At 45.0% G+C, this 20,267-nt stretch overlaps 1 protein-coding gene across 1 annotated transcript in view; it reads right to left on the minus strand.

The window, feature by feature from the left end:
- KCNK9 (potassium two pore domain channel subfamily K member 9) overlaps positions 1-19,665 on the minus strand; it is an 86,120-nt gene extending 66,455 nt beyond the window's left edge. The window contains exon 1 of the mRNA XM_035561695.1: positions 19,104-19,665. Coding sequence (XP_035417588.1) covers positions 19,104-19,665 — 562 coding nt within the window. The remainder of the gene's footprint in view (positions 1-19,103) is intronic.
- Positions 19,666-20,267: the final 602 nt, after the last annotated feature.

Genomic DNA, 20,267 nt, shown 5'->3' on the forward strand with positions numbered 1-20,267 from the left:
CATGCAAAAAAAAAAAAAAAAAAGGCAGTTTTAACTTCTATATACAAGCAGACCAGCACCAACTGCAGCTTTCATTAATACTTCAGGTGGTGACTTGCTCCCTTGGGAATAACAGGATAGAAAAATCCTCCATGGGAAGTTTGTGTGCATGTAGCTGAGGAGGCAGATCACCAGAGGACTCAGAGTTACCAAGCACCTGTATCCTTTCTTTAAGTTGTCCTCAAAGGCGTATTTTTCACATGTTCCTCAATGACTTCGCACCCCAACCAACCTGTTTTCCAAACCCATATTTGGCAGGTATGAGCTTACTTGGCTTGAAAACGAGCCTCCTAAGTGCAAAAGCTACTTTTGAAAATGGAGCTTTAGTTCTGTGGTCTTCTAGACACTTTTTCAAAATTACCCTGAATTTCACACTGGTACAGAGCCCGGTGCAGCAAGGCTTGAATCCAAGGACAGGACCAATCATCATGACTAGCTCTAAGTTTCAGTGAGTGGCAAATTAGAAGAAAACAAACATCAAATCCAACTGCAGATATAGCGGTGCTGTTGTCACTGCCAAGTGACAGCACACAGCAACTCACTTTCTTGCTCGGTGGGTCCTATAATCTGTGCAGAGCACCGCACCAGCAGCTCCCCAGTTAGTAGGGCTAAAGCTAGCAGGGGTATAGCTGCAGTAGGTTGTGATTTTGGAGTGGATGCACCCTGGCATCTCAAAGGTTTCAGAAGATAACACACAGGCACAAAAGTTAGGGTTGCACACAAAGACAGGCACCTCTGTCTGGGTTCCCCATATCCATGGCCTCCGGTCTTTTTGGAGGAACCCTCAATGATGCCATGTGTGGTGTCTCTCACCTCTCCCATCCTATGCTGGACCCAAATCCATCGCACCACTGTTCCCCTACTGTCACCTGGAACTAGTGGTTCTTGTTACTTTGGCGGACCAAAGCAAGGCCATTGCTGCTTGCCACGGCAACAGTTCTGATGGTGAAGAGGTGCCACAGCTCAAGCCCTGCTCAAACAGGAGATGGGTGAGGCAGAGGTGGGACCATTCATGCAGTAGGTTAGGAGCTGCTGCCTACTCAGCTCGTACATACACCTGCTAGTGTTTTCATGGTTGTGGTCACCAGCCAAACTGCAACATCAGGCCCCTGACTCCAATTCCTACTGCACTGGGAATGAAGGAGAACCGTCAGCCAGAGCAGCACCACGTCCACCTCCTCAATGCTATCACCTCTCCATCGGGCCCTTGTGCCCAGCATGACCTCCAGACACTTGGAGGAGATAAGCCAGAGCCTTGTGACTACGCTAACCTCTGCTCATTCCAAACACATGCCCAGTCCCTCTTACACTGACCATTACTTCCTCCTCCCCAAATCTGGGGAACATCCTCAATGAAGTTTCCCAAACTGATGCTTTGCAGTTCCAGTGGACTGGTATCTTTTAACAAAAACATCTCATCCCCAGGCCTCCAACCAGCTCTAAAGAAAAGGCTTTTCTGATCTCAAAATCCATGTACTGCCTTTCAGCTGTATATACAGAGCAAGTCCATGCTGGCACATGTGCTCCACCACTTTGCCCCCTGCTAAGACAGATATTTGGGATTAGTAAGTGGACAGAGTCATTAATTCCCTCTCCCTGCTCCCCACCTCGCTTTTTTATTTCTTTTAACTCCAAAAAAGGATGAAACTGGAAATTTTCCTAACTACCTGAGTGCCTAGCTCTGAGCTTGCTGGGGCTCTTCCTAGGGTGTGCTGAGGTTAATAAAGTTTGCACAGTGACACGAAGATTGGAGGACGGTTTGCAGCTGAATAGGGATCTCTGTTCAAGCAATGGTTGATCCTTCATTAGATCAGCCCACGGGTGAAATGAAAGTGTGGTGACATTAGTGAACACCCTAGTAGAAGCAAAGAAAAGACTGCAGACCCACAGATGAGTCACGAAATCTGTCTGTTCCCCTGCTCTAATTACATTGCTCATCCACGAAAAGCCTCTTTTGGAGCCATTAGGTCAGAATCTGTTCTCCCCCAGCTGTAAATCCCTCATAACTCAGTGAAGTCAATCGATTCATATTGGTGTAAGCAAAACCAAGCACAGTGCACCCGCACAGCCTTTGATCTTTCTGTCTCTCTCTGAGCACAAACTCGCAGAACGCCATTAAAGAGACAGGAAACCCCGGCTCCCTCACGGGGACAGTAAACCCCCAGCCTGCCTCACGCTGCAGGCACTCCAAGAAGCAAGGCTGACACCAAGCACTGCAGTTGGGAGGTGAAGGGGAAGCCAGAGGAGAGACAAAAGCCTTCAGCCTCCCCTTGAAGATGAAAGGCTGTGGACGTCCCAAAGGGCCTACGGACGCCTGTAAAAGGGTTGGAGCATGTCACATCGAAAGGTTATATATTTAAAAAAAAAGTCTTTCTACCTACCTATATATGTATATTCAAATTTCAGGTAATTCTACCATTCTAAACAGAAAAAGAAACACAGTGAAACGCAGCTCCTGTGGGCTCTCCAGCAGTCTCAGTCACCATGCTCACACATGAGTGATGTCCCTCAGGGGGCCGTACTGGGACCCTGTACTATTTAACTGTACTATTTAACACCTTTGTCAGTAACACGGACAGTGGGATTGAGTGCATCCTTGTTAAAGTTTGCCGATGATATGCTGGAGGGAAGGGATGCCATCCAGAGGGACCTTGACAGGCTTGAGAGGTAGGCCCAGGTGAACAACAAGGCCACATGCAAGGTCTTGCAGACGTGTTGGGGCAATCCCAAGCACAAACACAGGCTGGGCGGAGAATGGATTGAAAGCAGCCCTGAGGAGAAGCACCTGGGGGTACTGGTGGATGAAAACTGCACGTGAGCTGGCAATGTGCACTTGAGGCCTGGAAAGGCAATCATATTCTGGCTGCATCAAAAGCAGTGTGGCCAGCAGGGTGAGGGAGGTGATTGTCCCTCTCCACTCTGCTATTGTGAGACCCAACCTGGAGCCCTGCGTTCAGCTCTGGGGCCCCCAGCACAATAAAGACATGGAAGTATTAGAGGGAGTCCAGAGGAGGGCCACAAAGATAATCAAGGGCATGGAGCACCTCTCCTATGAGGACAGGCTGAGGGAGTTGGGGTTGTTCAGCCTGGAGAAGAGAAAGCTCTGGGGAGACCTTACAGCGGCCTTTCAGTACTTAAAGCAGGCCTACAGGAAAACTTTGGAGGGACTCTTTGTCAGGAAGTGCAGTGATAGGACAAGGAGTAATGGCTTTAAACTAAAAGAGGGGAGATTTAGATTAGAGGTTAGGAAGAAATTCTTCACTCAGAGGCTGGTGAGGCCCTGGCACAGGCTGCCCAGAGAAGCTGTGGATGCCCCATCCCTGGAGGTGCTCAAGGCCAGGCTAGATGGGGCTTTGGGCAACCTGGGCTGGTGGGAGGTGTCCTGGCCCATGGCAGGGGGTTGGAACTAGATGATCTTTAAAGTCCCATCCAACCCAAATCATTCTGTGATTCTAAGCACACCTTTTCTAGTATACAGAACTAAAATGCTAGGATACTGCAGACCAACAAAGTCAGACATTTCTGTTTCAGGAAATCACCTGAGTGAATGGTCCAAGCAATGGTCCATTTTGTCCTAACAGACGTTTTCAGCTTCTTCCTCTTCTTCAAAGTCTCTACCAATGTGCTGTGCAGGAAAACGTGCCAGCTTCTCCTTGGCAAAGAGCTCTGCACTGTGAATGGAAGCAAAAGTCACCAAAGGACATAGGATGTTCCCCCAATATTATGTATATTAGGCAAGCAACCAAAGAATGGTCCTGGGTCATAAGAGCATGATTCCTTCCTTTCAAATCTAACATCACTTCTACTGAAACTGTTAATGACATGGTCTTCTGATTGGGAAGATCATTAACCACCTGCTTAGTCCACAGTCCTTGCTCTTACTTCCTAGATCAAAAGGGGCATCAAGTTCTCAAAGAGAAGAGGGAACACCTTCAGCAGCCAAGAGCAGCTTGGCTTGAACAAATTCGATAGGGAAGCCTGGAAGAATAGCCTGAATATTACTGGGTGTGTTGGAAGATGTGAAGAGTAAAAGAAGAAGGTGATGAGACATAGACTGGAAAGCATAAGGACATTCCTCTGTCTAGGACACTCTCCAAGCAGAAGCACAACTGAAGAATATAAAGCTTTCAGAATGCAGAAAGCTAAAAGGCTCTCCCCGTCTTGGACATCCTGAAACTAATATTTGTTCTTGAAAAGTCATTTTTTAAGTCAATGGAGATGACTCAGGAAACGAGAGCTTTTGAGGAGTTGTTTCTAATAACACTGAAACATCCATGAATATGTATCCATTTTGGATATATATTTACACTTGTTTTGTTCAGTTAATGCTCTTTCAGGGGAGAAAGGGGAAAACCTGTTACAAACATCAATCTCTGTCAGGCCTCCTGCCCAAGACCCTGCATTTAATATAGCAGCTCTAAGTTCTGAAATGAGGTCCCCTGGGTTATACATTTTCCACAGCTCTGAAATCTGTGTAGTGTGATGGAGACAACGACAGAGATATCTGTAATGGCTAATAAGGAACTATATTGATTTTGTTGGTTATATGATGTTTATTTACTTTCTTAAGCCTTGTTTGAGAACATTTTCTTTTTTTTTTTTCAGGCTGCTGCAACATTTTCCATTTGCTACAGGAGCTAATATTGACGCTGCATTGTGTGTGTGTGTGAATTTGTTGGATGAGTAGGAGGGGATACTTCCTTCAAAATACAGGCTCTCAAGACCAGATTCTGAACACGTTCATCTCTGTTTAAAGCCAGTAACTCCACTGAAACAACCTGGTTCCACAGGATTTACAAAGAGCAACTGTGATCAGAATCTGTCCCAGTCTGTCAGGACCCACCATTTTTGTCTGTTGGGAAAGACGTAGGTGGTCTCTCCCACTCCCTGTTGATGGAAGGGGGTGGGAACACAATACCACATGGGAATAAAAAAGCAGCTTTATGGTGAACTGATACATGAACAGGAATTAACAAGGTGGTGGGAAGGGAATGAATCAGCTAGTCCCGGTGAAGACAAAGAAAATTTTCAGACACTGGATCCCACCCACTCAGCCACAGCACCTTTTCTTGGTCCCTGTGATATCTCATCTCTTCCTCTCATAAAAACATACTACGGCAGTATCAAGAAAACCTATAAAAATGACACTTCCAGAAGCAAATCAATTGATTCTACACTCAACCAGTGATGTTACAGTCAGTCCATGCATGCCAAGCCAGTCCCAGACCTCCAGAATCATTTGTGTGGAAATGAAGCCTGTGCCAATACTGAAGTCTAGAAATTATGGAACCCAACCAACGTTTGGGCATCTGCACTTCCAGGTTTAGGGATAAATTCACCCAAGCCATGGAACATGATGAACTATATGGTCGTGATTCTGGGATTATTTCAAGAACAGCATGTATCTATCTAACTATTACAGTATAAAGACCCAAACTTAAGCCCATGGAAGGGAAAGCAAGTTGTGAAATACTTAAAAAAAAATAATGGAAGCTTGTACAAAGGCTTAGAGGGTTCTTCTGGAAAAAAAGTACATTTGGGCTTAAAATCTGTGTAGTAAATTATCTGTTCTCCCCTTGGTACAGGCAAGTAATTCCTCTCACTTTAATGGACAATTTTATGGCTGCTAATAACATTTGTAGCTAAGATAATGACAAGGATAATCAAATCCCATGCTTGAGGGCATAAACTGATTGCTGCGGGGGTTAGCAACGAAATCACCATCGCCATATATTGCACAGGTGTATTATGGGATAGGTTTCTTTCCTCCAAAGTAGAAACACATTGGTGTCTGCCAAGATAACAGATTGGATGATTGTCTGTGTTATGGAAATTGCTGGTTTGTATGCATGGGATCTAGGGAAAGAGGAGAAACCTCTTTGTTTCAACATGACAATTTGTAACCCAAAACACAAAATGAGCAGGAGCTGCAAGATGCATTTTGATGCATGTTCTAGCAAAACAGTTCTCTTAAAGACAAGTTCAGCCTTGACTGCAATGAAGCCCACTGCCAGATACCAAATGTTGCTGTGCATTTAGCATGGTACTTGGCAACACTCATAGAGTATACAAGCCCAGCAGCTGAGGACTAGAAGGAACTTCATTCAACTATTTGACCTCTTTCAGGATGCTTAGATCTCAGTCCGTCATTTGGGGGTTGTTCAAATTATCGCTAGCTCCTGTATAGCAGTTATCAGCTTCCCACTCCTAGGAACACATGGCTTGGAGGGACTTCAACAGGTAACCTAGTTCATTCAGCAGAGAGGAAGGCTGAAGTATACCAAGCCCACGCCTGCTGGACAACTAACCTCTTCAGATAAATATCCGACCACTGGCACGTGGGAGGCTCCCTGCAGATGATGTGACAGCTGTTTTCACTGCTGGCAGTGAGTCTACATCTGCCATGCTGTACTGCAAACACTGTGGGAAGATATGTGGAGAAACTTATCACTGTCCTCTTTACAACAACAGTATAAATATTTGAAGGCTGTTACTGTTCCTCCCTTCATTTTCCAGACTAAACAATCTCTATTCATTTCACACTGAAGACAGGCCATTCTCTTAGCATTTTGGTTGCTTCCCCTCCTGACACTGATTTTTCTGTCCCTTTCTCAAAACTCTGCACCCAAAACTGGACCCAATTTTCAAGCTGATGTCATGCCAATTCTAACAAAACAGAATAGCTGCTTCTGTGACTCACATCCAACACGTGCCTGATTTGAACATCTCACTCTAAAGACCCGTATTTAGAATACGATCCAGTTTATCACCGTGTTCTGGTTGCAGTACATGCATCTAGTCAGTTCACATCATTTTTCTCTGGGTGCATTTGATTCTTCCTTCTGAAGTGTAATACTTTGCACTTGTCTTTATTGAATTTCATCATATTGATTTCAGACCATTTCTCCAATTCATCAAAGTCATTTTGTATTCTGCTCCTGCCCTCCCGAGTGCTAGCCACCCCCCTCACAGTTAATACGTGTACTCTCTGTTCTCTCAGCCAAGCCATTAATGGGAAAACTGAATAGTACCAACCACAAGACAGACCCTCGTAAGACCATACATGTTATGGCCATCCAATCTGACAAAAAACTACTAATAATTATTGTAGATTTTTTTTTTATTCCTGTTGTGAAATTATCCAGTGGCAGATTTAGCAAAGGCCAATCAGGCTTGTATTTTCTGCCCTATTTACCCACACCTGTGCAGAGTGTGCTCTTGTCAGACATGGGATAAGTGCTGCCACACTGCAACCCCTAGTCCACAGTGCGTATGCTTCCAGACCTTGCACCCCCCTGTATTAATTCAGTCCAGCCCACGTTTTTCTATTGTACTTATGAGAACTCAATGTTATTATAACGCTATTATAATGTTATTATATACATATATGCAATAAAAGTCAAGATCTACTGCACTCCCATTATCAGCTAAACCAGCTACTCTATTGAAAAACAAACAAACATGGAAACAAACAAAAACAATTCAGATAACTTTGACATGAGTTACTCAAGAAAAATCTGTGCTGGTTCCAGCTTGTCCCTTGTTATCCCCTAGGTACTTTCACACCGATTGTTTACCAGCTTGGTCAAATATCTTTCTGAGTATCAAATTTAGGTTGACTGAGCATTAACTCCCCATGTTGTCTCCTGTCCCTTTTTCAGAGATAGGCAGTGTGTTTGCTTTTCCCTGCAACAGCCACCGGTAGAACTGTTCAAACAGTAGCCATAAAAAAACTGGTGACAGAGCTGACTGAGCAGTTGCTGCTAAGAGAAGAGAGGTTGATTCTTATCCAGATATTCAGCTGGAGACAAAATTGTAGGATGCGCCAATAATCCCCCAGGGAAGCAGGAACCTTTAGCAAAAAAAGGACAGGATAAACTTACATAGATCCCAAGCAAGATCTGAGACAAACTTCAAACAGCCTGTGTGTGTACAGAACCAGAGAAAATCAGGCAGGAGGAGACTAGTCCATACTTTGCCGCAAGGTAGGACAGCATGCATAGGTCGTTCTTGACAGATGCTTGTCTATCCTGTTCTTCAGGACCTAGCAAAAAAGAGCCCACACCCTCCCCAGGCAATGTATTTCAGTGTTTCACTAGTATCACTGCTAAAAAGATTTTCCCTCTGTAGCTAATCTAACTCTTCCTTGATGCTGTTTAATAGCTTTTTCTTATTCACTGTACCAAACTCAAGCTCTTCAGGAACAGGCTGTGGCTTTGGTCAGATCTGAAAAGCCCAGGCTGGATTCTTTCCAAAGAGATCACGGAAATATTTTTTAACTGCTTAGCACCCGACCTGCAAGCCAGGTTTCAACTAGTCATCCAAATCAGGACCACAAATGTTCGAGAGCCAGCAACTTTCCTTGTGATACCTATTGCTAAATACTCAGAGCCAAGCTCGCATGCCATGCTTCTACCTCTTCGGTATCACCAGCCTTTACTGTGGTTCATCTTGAGGAAAGAAAAAAAATGTTGAAATAAAAATACATAAATAAATAAATAAGCCAGAACATACTCATCTTCCTAGCTTTGGAAGCAGCAATATAGAGGTAAATCACAGTCAAACCCACGATTAAAAAATCAACACCAAATACCAAAGTGCCAGCAGCTGGCCTGCCTACGTTGTAAGGGCACTGACATCAAGCTTCATGCAGCAGAAGCGATGCAGGAAGACTGCGAGGCTTTGTGGAAAATTATCTCTGGTGCCAGTCCAACAGTTAAAGCAGAGCCGAATGCAGCCCATACAGATTAGGTTATCGCTTAATAGGATAGGACTGGTACAAAGGCTTCTAAATGAAAATATAATTGGGGGTGGATATTTGGGAAGAAAACAAAAATAAAGCCATGCTGAATCATATCAAGTGCTTCTCAAGTGTTAAAACAAACCACTTGGATGTGCAGTACATTCATGAACTGACTTGTAACACTGCTAATTTGCTTCTGTTGGCCTACATGAGTAGGTATCAGCTTATGTTGTTTCCTCTGACTGGCAGAGTGCACTCATTAAGGCAAACACATTGCTACTAAAGCCCTAATTGTTTTGAAAAGTGCCCTTTAAATAACAGGCCTTTTACTACTAGGCAGGATGTGTTTTAAGAGCAAATCATGAGCTTAAGCCTTTGCTGCCAAAAGACTGGATGCTCATTTATTTGTTTGTCAGGCAAAAATACCAGAAAATAATGCAAAACCCGACTGCACCAGTACAGACTGAACAGCTATCATCTGTGGGGCATTGAGCAACCTGGTCTGGTGGGACATGTCCCTGCCCATGGCAGCAGGGGTGGAATTAGATGGTCTTTAAGATCTTTTCCAACGCAAACCATTCTGTGATTCCATGATCTACATCCTCGTCTTGGGATATTCATTGCCACATGAAACAGCAAAGGTGGTGAGAAACTCTGAAGGAGAGAGCTTGAGAAGATCACTGAATTCTTAATATGTCAGTTGAAAGGTCTACTGAAGAATTCAGTCAAAACTCTGGGATTTCCAGGTGCTTCCAATGACCGAGATCTAGTGTCACTGTTTTAACTATCAGTTGACTAGAATTAGCTTTATCTCATTTCTAACACACCTAAGTAATATTGCAGAAAAGACTGAAAAAATAAGTCATGTTTGGTGTCCAGCAGCAAACCAGCAATAGATCAGGCGCTTTTATGGAGGACATGGGGGAGTTATGGTGTGTAAATGCCTTCAAACGCTCAGACAGCCTCTCATTCCCCAAACAGTGGTTGCCAGACTTCCATTTTTGCTGTTTTTCTCTTTAGGAGTTTAAGGCAATTCAGATTTTTTGACAGCCTCATACATGTAACAATTCTGAATAATACTGAAAAGGCATCCCTCTGCTGTTTCTAGTCCTCAGCAGAAAACACTAGATGCTTTATCATGAAAGGTACTCTTCTACAACTCCTGGTCTACCTCTGGAAACCCCAAAAAATTAACAAAGAACAGAACAACTGTGAAGGAGCGCTGAGACTTTTAGTCGCCTCTGCAGGTATGAGGTGCAAGATTATAATCAATCACCTTTATTACATCTGGAGTTTTAAAATATTTCTGATGCAGTGCCTTATACAATATAGCTGGGACATGGAGGCTTATAGAGAGGGCTCCATGTGCTTCCTGCTGCTCAGTTCATATTGCAGGCCCCCTCACCTTCAGAACAGAGCCAATATAAGTACCAAACTCCAGATTTTTAAAAATTATTGCTTCCAATAACACTGTTTTCACTGAGTGGAGCCAGACCTGTTTCACCATATAGTTCAGACTATTAACAGCTAACAGCAACTGCTCATTAGTTCAAGTAATAGAGGCCTAGACCTCTGAAACAGGAGTATTTGACACCTTCTCCTACTGTGTCTGGTCCTGAAAAGATCCAGATGGGTGTGAGATGTAGGAAAGTGAAAACTCAAAACTCCAGGTGGTCACAGGTGTGTTACAACAGTTAATGTCTGATACAGTTCCCATAGCAATGGCCCGTGGTGGTTTAAACATAGGAGCAGGACATCCTCTCTACAGGACATCAAAAGAAAAGGTGGTGGAAGAAATAAAATATTCCATCTGCACCCAAATGTCTCCGTAATGAGTTAATGGTAGCATACATCAGGAACTGCTGACAGTGCCAATTGCCATGGGAGCAGATCCCTTTTATTTCTACCTTTCCTTCAGCACACCAAGAATATCCCTAAATTGGGAGACTATGAATGCTTGCTTGCAGCTAATCTCTTGCACTATACAATTAGAGAGCTGCTGTAGTCTCATTCATCAGCCTGTGTCCTAAAGCTCTCTGAAATTTTCCTGTTGGAAATGGCTCAAACAGTTAGCGAAGGGAGCGATCCCCTTGTGTGACAGCAGAGCAAGGAGACAATCAACTTCCCATCAGATACCTTTTAACCCCACTATTTGCCTGCTTTTCTCTGAAGCTCTTCTTTCTTGCTGGTGCAGGGAATTGAAAGGACAAGACAGCCTATTCCCTCCTCAGCATCCTAACAAGTAACAAATACACGAGTCCTTAATAGAGATATGTCTTTCACTGACATGCCTGAATCATTTCTGTAATGAAAGCAGTTGAAAAGGATACTGAACCCCTTAACCAACTGACTCAACTGACTACTGCATAAGCCTCTTGTAGCAATTGGCCAGACATTAAAAAAAGGTCAGTTAACTCCTAAAAAAAATAAAAAAATGGAAAGATTTTCCCCCTGAAACAGTAAAGAAGTAGGCATTACACTTCCAAAAAGAAACAAAAACAAAAGCAAAAACGAAAAGTCTCAGTGGATCAGAAGAGGTTGTTAATGTCAGGCAGCAATGAAAGAAAACAAAGTTAAAAAAAGAAAAAGAAAAAGAAAACCAACACCATCAGAACAAATAAAAAGAATAAAATCCATGAACATTCTTCCTCAAAATTTCTATTTTTTGAAAGTTAAGGTAAAGGTATTCAGGACGTGTATGGTTGAGCCTTCCACTTTCAATTAAATAAACTAAAAATCAGTAGAAATGTCAAATTCAGCACTCCACAAAATCTGTTTGCGTCTTTATAAAAAGAAAAATCTGAAAATTGTTATTACAGATATTTGGGGGGAAATGGTTTCCTACAGAATACAGCTCCCTGCACTGTAGAATTGATGTCATATAATGGCCTGATCCAAATCTACTCTGAGTCCAAATAGTCTCTCCATTATTTACAGCAGACTTTGGATCAGGCCTTAATTTCCGTGTTGATTTTTGTTTGTTTGTTTTTCCTAAACTCCCTAATCCATAGATACCCTAATCTGACTTTAAACAAAGAAACTGCCACAGGTGCGTTTTCAACATCAACATTTGCTGGAAGGAGTCAAGCCACAGACACCTAGTAGGACGTAGGTAACCTGTTGGAAGGCCACTATTCATACCTTTTAGCTTGGAGTCAGTGGATCCCATGGATGCATTCAGAGAAGGCAACAGTTTAAAATTAATTTGCACTACACCACGTATGCACATATGTATCTACATATACGAAATTTCTGAAGTAGTCCATGGCTTTATTCAAAAACATCCCCAAACCAAAAGGAGATGACCATGCCCGCCACACGCAGCAAACATCTGTTGCAAGCCCGCAGTAAGCTGTAGTTCAACTCAGAAGCAGCAAGGTCTCTTACTGATTAGTTCTGCATCATCAGCAAGCGTCCTTGCTAGCATCTGTTACAAGGGAGGGGGATATTTCATGCAGCCGTTATCCAAATCCCGTCAAGGATTGTCAGGAAAAATGCAAGGGAACCAGGTACCTAAAAAAGTCTAAAGGTACCTAAAAAGTCTAAAAGCTCTTTGGCAAATAATTATCCAGAACTGTAAATGCTCCTTTACATAGTAAAGCTCCAGGTTCTGCTTTTATTGCACGTCAGAAGACCTGAGCTGCAGGAGTTTGCTAATATCACCTGGAATTCATTATGGAGCTGTGCCTTTGGTTCATCTTCACTGTTTAATCTGGCTATAAAGTAATGCCATGTGGTCTGAAAGAGAGAAGTGAGCTGCTAGGCAATTAGAAATAGTTCTCAACCTGAATCTTCAGAAAGTCATTTTATCTTCTTGTCTCTAAATTGAGGATAATTTTTACACAGAGGTGTTGTGAAGATGAATCACCTAATGTCAGAACAGCATTCTGAATATAAAGTGCTGTGTAACTCCAGCTCGAAGCCATGAGCATCATTTTCAGCATTCATGAAGGAATGTGCTCCAGCACCAAAGGAACTAAGCACCTCAGTTCAGGCTGCATTCAAGAGAAGATGACGGCATTCTGGTCCTTGCTTTGAGCCAGACCAACAGGGTCTGCCCCAAAACACACGTTGTGCAAAAGGGAAGCTTTCCATTAATCTGTTGTCCCATAGATTAAGCCTCATAGTTCTGATGCTGCTGCCAGAGAAAGCAAAGGGATTCCACTTCTTTTTAGTGAAGCAGGCTCAAGCCCAAAGCTAGCAGATAAATTTCTTCCCTTATTCTTCATCTGGAACACCTCCTCTCCCTCCCAATTTGGCCGTGAAAATTTCTGCTTGCCATCCTGAATCAGGGGGGATCATTTCCTTCTTCAGCTACTTTCTATCCCTAAAGACTCACTGACATCTCTAACTTACCGCCTTGTCAGGGTGCAAACAAAGATGTTTCTATGCTGACACCTGCAAAGGCACATAAACGATTTTACCGCATAGAAAAATAATCAATAAGCAAAGACTATATAGTGGAGAAAATGAAATGTAAAAGATCTCCGTTTTATCTTTTCCAGAAAAAAACAACCTGTGTAGGAACTACAAGAGTGAGATGTGGAAAAAGAAAACTGTAGAACATACGGCTGATAAAGACTTCAAGAGGTCAGCCAGTCCATCTTCCACCCCAAAGGCAAAAGCAGCTATAAGTTAACCATTCCTGACAGATGTTTGTCTAAACTCTTTTTAAAACCCTCCAATGATGGAGATGCCACAGCCTCCTTAGGCAATCTCTTCCAGCACACACCTACCCTGACAGCTGGAAAGAGTTTGCTAGTGCCTAATCTAAATCTCACTTGCTTCAGTTCAAGAAAGAAGTGAAGAATAATAGTCAGAAAGAAAAGAAAGGACACAAAATCTTAAAAAATAAAAAAAAATAAAAAACAATACCAATTTCTCAACCCAGGTTACGCTAAGGAAATCTGCTGACACCATCAGCCGTCAGAGTGGCTAGAGGTTTCTCGATGCTTCCCCATAACTGTTTTCAGACTATTACTAGGTGCTGCATTCGCCCTGCCAGTAAGCCATACAGCTGGAAGTTGCACTTCAGCATCAGTCTGAGCTGTATTTTTGCCTTGCTTATCAGTGATTTTTAAAAAGCTTTTTTTAATGTGCCTCTGGCAGGAATGCGAGGTATCATTGCAAAACCAGTTTTCAAGAACTCGGGAACTGTTTCTGTGAGCAAGCAAGCAAAGAAGCCATACCAAGTCCCCTCTGTCTTAGCACAGCACTATTTGGATATTATTTTTTGTTCTGTTTTGTTTTGTTAATTCTCCACGAGACAAATCATATAGTATGAAAAGATAATGCAGAATATGTTAAATATTCAGGGAGCAAACTCTACATAAACTTCATCTTCATGTGGCTCACAGAAGCTGTCCTCCTCTTTGTCCAGGAGATGCCACAAGCAGACATTACAAGTTCTGATCATCCAGTAATCTCCACTGAAACTTCAGGTGGTGTGAATCAGAATGGATCTGTTACTTCTGTGGATCTACAAGCCCTCATATCACCAGAAAATCTTGCTCTCTACTTTCACCTGAGCTTATTAATAATAAAGTGGCTTTAATCTACTCTGTCTTGGTTGTTTTCTGGTTTGGTTTGTGTTTTTTTTGTTTGTTTGTTTGTTTGTTTTCAATGAGGTATGACCTTCATGGTCCCAGCAACTCACAGGTGCAGCAGTTAACTGAACAAAATATCGGTCTCTTTGTTCTCTTTCTCCTTCTATGTCTTGTTGTCTTCCTTTCTTTTCTTTCTTTCCACTGCAAGTTGTCCATCTGACATGATTCCCTACTCACAGCTTTTCAATGGACTGCTTTTAAATATTGCCATCTATCAAAAACCAAAAGCAGACTTAAACCACAAGAGGCTGGCCCTAAAGAAGGAGCACCACTGACAAAACAATTCACACGTAACATCGTATCTTTTTCTAGCCCAAATTAGAAACATCGCAACACTATCAGCTTGGCAAGTATTTTATACCCATTTTACAGAAGGGTAAAGTGATGTAGAGAAAGGATAAGGAGACAAAATAACTATTCTGATCTGGATTTAAGCATGTGCGTGCTTAGTTCATTAACGCAGGTTCAAATTCGCTGTGAGGCCACCAACTGCCAAAAGTAAGCCATCCCCTCCTCTGGATATAAACAGCTCCTGAATCTTTAGATATCAGTAGCCAAACAGCTGTCAGTAGGTGCTTTCTCCATTCATCATTACACACGTTGCACCACGTTCTCCAAAAATCTTTTGTCTCTGTTCACCAGGATACTTCATTCACTGCTTACAGTAGGTTTGAGACTGAAAAGAAAGGCCTAAAAGCTAGAAAAAGAGACTAGCAATTCACAGCACACACACTGTTTCAATTTTGTTCTCCTTACAGTCACTTCCCAGGAAAAAAAAATAAATAAATAAAAATCCTCAATCTGTTTGTTGTTTCAGTTCATTTTAGGGTGACATAAACAGCTTTCAGTTCTTTACATTCTACACAAGCCTCCAGAAATATTCAGTGTTTACTAGAGCTCAGTGGTGTTAAATCAAGTATGACTATCACCCTTTAAGGCCTAAATGATAGAGCGATAGCCATACCAACAACACATTTTGACAGTGTCGACACCTGCTAACACAGAAGCAGTTTAGCCACTCCTATAAACCTGTAGAAAAGGGCACCAAAACTTAGTAGGAACCCTAGGAGCTACTTTTTATTTTCAAAAGTTGGTGTTTTCATTCATCGTAGCCAGCCTCTTGATACTCAGTGGCATATTCTGCAGTGTTTCTCAGAAAAGACAAATAGCTGGATGGAGAACTCGATTAAATCACTCTCTGTCATCGTTTTGGCTGTGTAACTGTAAATGGATAGGAAATTATACTAGCTAACTCTGAAGTGAGAACGATCCCGAAATAAACTCAGCAACTGGCAACAGCCAAGAACAGCCTATTAGTTCGTTCTGATCACCTAAAAACTTTCACAGGATTCAAGCAGGACCCAAACTTCGTGAAAGCTTGGTTATTTTCCTTCTTCTGGAGTATTTTAAGAGCAGAGCCATAAAAATATGCAGCACCTGCAGTTGTTTCAAAAAAACAGACAAAAAAAAAAAAACAGCATTGCACCTGGGGAGTAGGAAAAAAAAATATTGCCACAGGTGGAAAATAAATAAATAAATAAATAAATATATAAATAAAAATTGTTCCATTTATTCAATCAGCCCTGGCTTCTTTGTTTAGCAGTCGGACTGACAAGCGAGCAACAACCTCCCGCCCTCTACTCCACACGAAACGCTGAAGGTTCGAGGAAACGTGAGAGTTGGCCAACGCTCAGTGTTTCGCCTTGCACGGGAGGCTTTCAGCTTTCTGTAGCCAACCCAACCTGGCCTTCTGCGCCCGGATCCTACCAGAACGAAGCCTCTCTCTGCGGAGGCTGCCCGCTGGGGAGGCCAGGGAGGAGGCGTGGAGGCTGCCGGAGCTGTCCCTTCAGCACCACGTCCTGCCGGGAGGATGAAGAGCCTGGAGGATGAAGAGCCCGAAGGATGAAGAGCCCGGAGGAAGAAGAGATTGATCATATACAGGCCATAGTCCATGGCCCACGAGAACCTTCCCGCATTAAATTAAAGCCGCCGGAGTTTCATGCAGCACAGTGAGGAGGGAATCGCTTCAGGCACGTTGCAATATCAAGGAGAGCAATTAGGTTAGCCATAAATTAGTCTGCTATCATATGCATATTGCTAGACTTTGTGGTCCACTGATTCCTCTTGCACTCCTCCGAGGAGAAGTTCGTGGAGACAGATTTACCACTCTGGAATAGGCGACAGAGGGTTTTATTCACTCTGTTTTAAAAATCACCCTGAGATGGTTACTTAGAGGCACTTTTACAAGAGCACTTACTGCCTACAGCACGCTCACTAATGCATACACGGCATGTGCTTCTCGAAGTGTGTCTGGAAGGCTTCAGAGGGAGAAGGAAATGTATGTGAGAGAACACACACAGATTAAAAATAAGAACCACCAAAAAAAAAAAGATTAAGATGAACATTTAAGATCACTGTTCAGGGCAAGAAACAGAGAAGAAATCTTTTCTTATTTTCCTGAGAACTTTAAGACAAAAAGTCATGCTTTTCTCTTGTGAATCAATTTTTTTTTTAGGATAAATAAAAAAATAAAGAAATACCATCCATGCTCACTTTTGCAGACTACCCGTAGATCAGATAACATCCTGAAGCTACTTTAGCACTGAAGAAATACACAAAACAGAAAAAAAGTTTGGCAAGATACTGATAGTAACTATTAATAAACTTTTGCTAAAGGGATCACGTATCCTCCTGGAGCAGAGCTTCCCCAATGAACAATTGTCAAAGAATGTCCTTCAGCACCATTCTTTATTATCCCTTTCCCTTCCTGTGGTTCCCCATTGCTATACATGCTTTAAATTTACACAATTCTGACATCCCAAAGCACCTCAGCCTACAGAAATGTACACTACTATCCTCTGCACGCTGATGGGCTCCAAGCTTCCTAAATGAATCTCAGCTCTTTGCATGAGAAAATGCTACAGCCTCCCAAGCAAGTTGTACTTGTTTCCAGGTAAAATACAGTCAAACCAGCAAAATACTGTAAAAACAGCCTTTTCTACCTGTCACCAACCGAGCTTAAGAACACAGAAAGTATTGCAGCCACCACTCAGGCAGGAGTATAGGGCACCATGAGTATACAGGCATGTGCGTGGAAGCCCTGTTGTAAACCAGAAGGGCACGATAGTCTAGTATTCACTAAGCCAAATAAATGACAAGACACAGATTGAGGAAGAGAGAATCTGTAAGCAAAGGAGGAGAGTTCGGACACCGTAATGAACAGAATCAAATCTAAGTCATCTGCTAAAGTTACATTCTACTTTATATTCTATAGCCTACTTACATATGTTTATTTATGTATGTATATAATAACGGAAGAGGAGATTGCCACTTAAAATCTAATCTTTGAAAGGGCAAATAGGCTTCATGCTGTCAAATAGTCTTTCGAATGAACACGTTAATACACCAGCTATAACATAGTCAAATACAAATGTAAGTAAATACAGCTCAAAGGACAGTGGACGGCGAACTCTGCTGAAAACTGCCACTATCTTCAGGTGGCAACGTGGTAATTGGTTGTAACAAGCCCTAACTGGTAAAAAAAAAAAAAAAGATCGAGTCTTCATGTATTAGCGTGAGAGCTAGTTCTTTCGTGTTCGATACAACACACTGTCAAGCAGCCTCCGAGCTAGAGAGGTCTTTTCAGATCTCCCCAGATATTAGAGGGGAACATCTAGAAGTGCAGAGAGAAGGACGAGTCAACAGCCTCAGCAAATCCACCCTACTGAAAGCAAAACAAGGAAGAACACACCTGCTAACCAAGCCAAAGCCCGAGCCGCAGCAGTTTTGCGTGCACACTGCAGCCTCTAGTTACCGTGGTATTTATTTTTATGGCAGGGAAGCAAACTTTATGCGAAATGCTCCGTTTGAGCTGAGCGAAGCAGAGAAGTATGAAATGACAGCCTGTGGCTGCGTCCGCTGATGGTCCCTCTGCTGTCCTGGGGAATGGCATGCCCGGGGAGCTAGGCAACACCGGCACGACAGCGGGCATTGTTCTGCCTGCTGGACCGTATGCCCACAAAGAGGAGATGCACTCTGTGACCTGTTGACACATCAGACGCTCCAGCTGCAAAGAAAACTTCGGGAACACGTTGGGAGGCCCAGCGACAGAACCGCAGCTGTGGGAACCCCACCACAGCCCTTGCCGATGCCAAGACAAAGTTTGGGAAAGCCGGGCTGCCCTCAGCCACGGCTGCAAACAGGGGCTTCCAGGCTGAGCCCGTTCACACACCCTCCTCATTTTGTCCTCATCCAGCTGCCGTTTGCCCAAGTTTTCCCCGCGTCTCTGAAGTGCAGGTGCACACACAGTTCCCAGGAGAAGCGTGGCAACAGGGCCTCGCTCCTCCCGCAGGGAACCCCCTGAGAGGTGCCATCCCGCCCCTTCCCCACCTCCTCTTCTCTACCCGAGCCACAGGACGGTGGTAGCCACTTGGTAGCCACCAGTCCCCCACCAGCACAGCCCCACTTCTCTCCAGTCCCACCCAGGGGACAACAGGCTGTGTCTCCAGGGGAAAGAGATGCGGGACACCTCCGAGTCCAACAAGTTGCCCGCGGAGAGCCACGAATTACATAACACGGGAGGGAAGCCAAAAAACTCATTCAGCACTTAACACTTTGCATGCCACAGCCCCCTTGCCCCTCTCCCTTTCTTCCAAGCCGGGAGGGGGGGCTTTTGTCCCAACCCTAAAGGGCCTCCCCAAAACGAAGCCACTCACCGATGGTCGTGATGACCGTGATGGCAAAGTAGAAGGAGCCGGCGAATTTCCACTGGACGCCGGCCCGGTGCGGCTCAGACTGCATGATCACCAACTCCAGCTGCCGGTAGTCCTCGCTGGTGATGTTGTACTTTCCTTTGAGCCGGATCTCCTCGGCTTTGAGTTTCTCCTCCTCCCGCATCTCGTTGTCGGACTCCAGCGCATCGAAGACGGCGGCCCCGACCAGCAGGTAGGTGAACGTGCAGATGATGAGGGACAGGGTCCGCACGTTCTGCCTCTTCATGGCCGCCAGCAAGGGGCGAGTGAGGGGACCATGTCCCCCCCTGGCCGCCCGGGGATCCGACAGGCCGCAGCAGCCGCAGCAGCAGCAGCAGCAGGGGGACAGCTGCCGGGGGAGGCGGTGGCGCCCACCGCCACCGCTGCTGGGGGGCAGCTTGTGCTCGGGCTCCTGGCCGGAGGAGAGGCACAGGAGGCTGCTGGAGCGCCGGGACCAGGTGCCTTGGAGCCGGGAAACTCTGCGCAGGACCTGCCCAAACCAAGCCGTCCCAGTGCGCAGGGCCATCCAGGGCAACCCCCCCCCCCAACCCGCTCCTCCCCAGCACCGAGGCCAGGGGTTAGGGGGGGGCCCCCGCCGAGGGAAGGAAGGAGGGAGCCGGGACGGGGTCCTGCGGTGCCTTCAGGGTCCCCCCCTCCGCCAAATTGCCCCGGGGAGGGTCCCCCTCAGCCCGGGCAGGGCTCGGCGGGGAGGCTGGGGCCGGCCCCGTCCCAAGTTTCTTCGGGGATGGAGGGGCCGAGGAGCGGGTGGGCTCCGGGGGCTGCTTGAGGAGGAAGGGGGGGGGGGGGGTGAATCTCCGTCCGGGCGGCTCGGGACGGGCTGGGGACGCTTTTATTCCTTCGGCCGCCGTGCGAGGCGGGCGGCGGGGAGCCGGCTTGCTGCAGGTGTCCGCGGTGCGGAGTCCGGGGAGGCGAAAAAAGAAGCGGCGGCGGCGGCGGCGGTGGTAGCGGTGGTGGTGGTATCAGGCGACGGGCGGGGAGTTGGGGGCAGCATCCCCGGCGGGAGGCGGGGGCGGCGGGGAGCCAGCGCCCCGCAGAAGCCGAGCCGAGCCGAGCCGAGCCGAGCGGGAGGAGCGGCCCCGGAGCCGCCCCGGGCGGGCGGGGAGAGAG

The sequence above is a fragment of the Cygnus atratus genome, chromosome 2 (assembly GCF_013377495.2).
Source record: "Cygnus atratus isolate AKBS03 ecotype Queensland, Australia chromosome 2, CAtr_DNAZoo_HiC_assembly, whole genome shotgun sequence".
NCBI classification, from domain to species: Eukaryota; Metazoa; Chordata; class Aves; order Anseriformes; family Anatidae; genus Cygnus; species Cygnus atratus.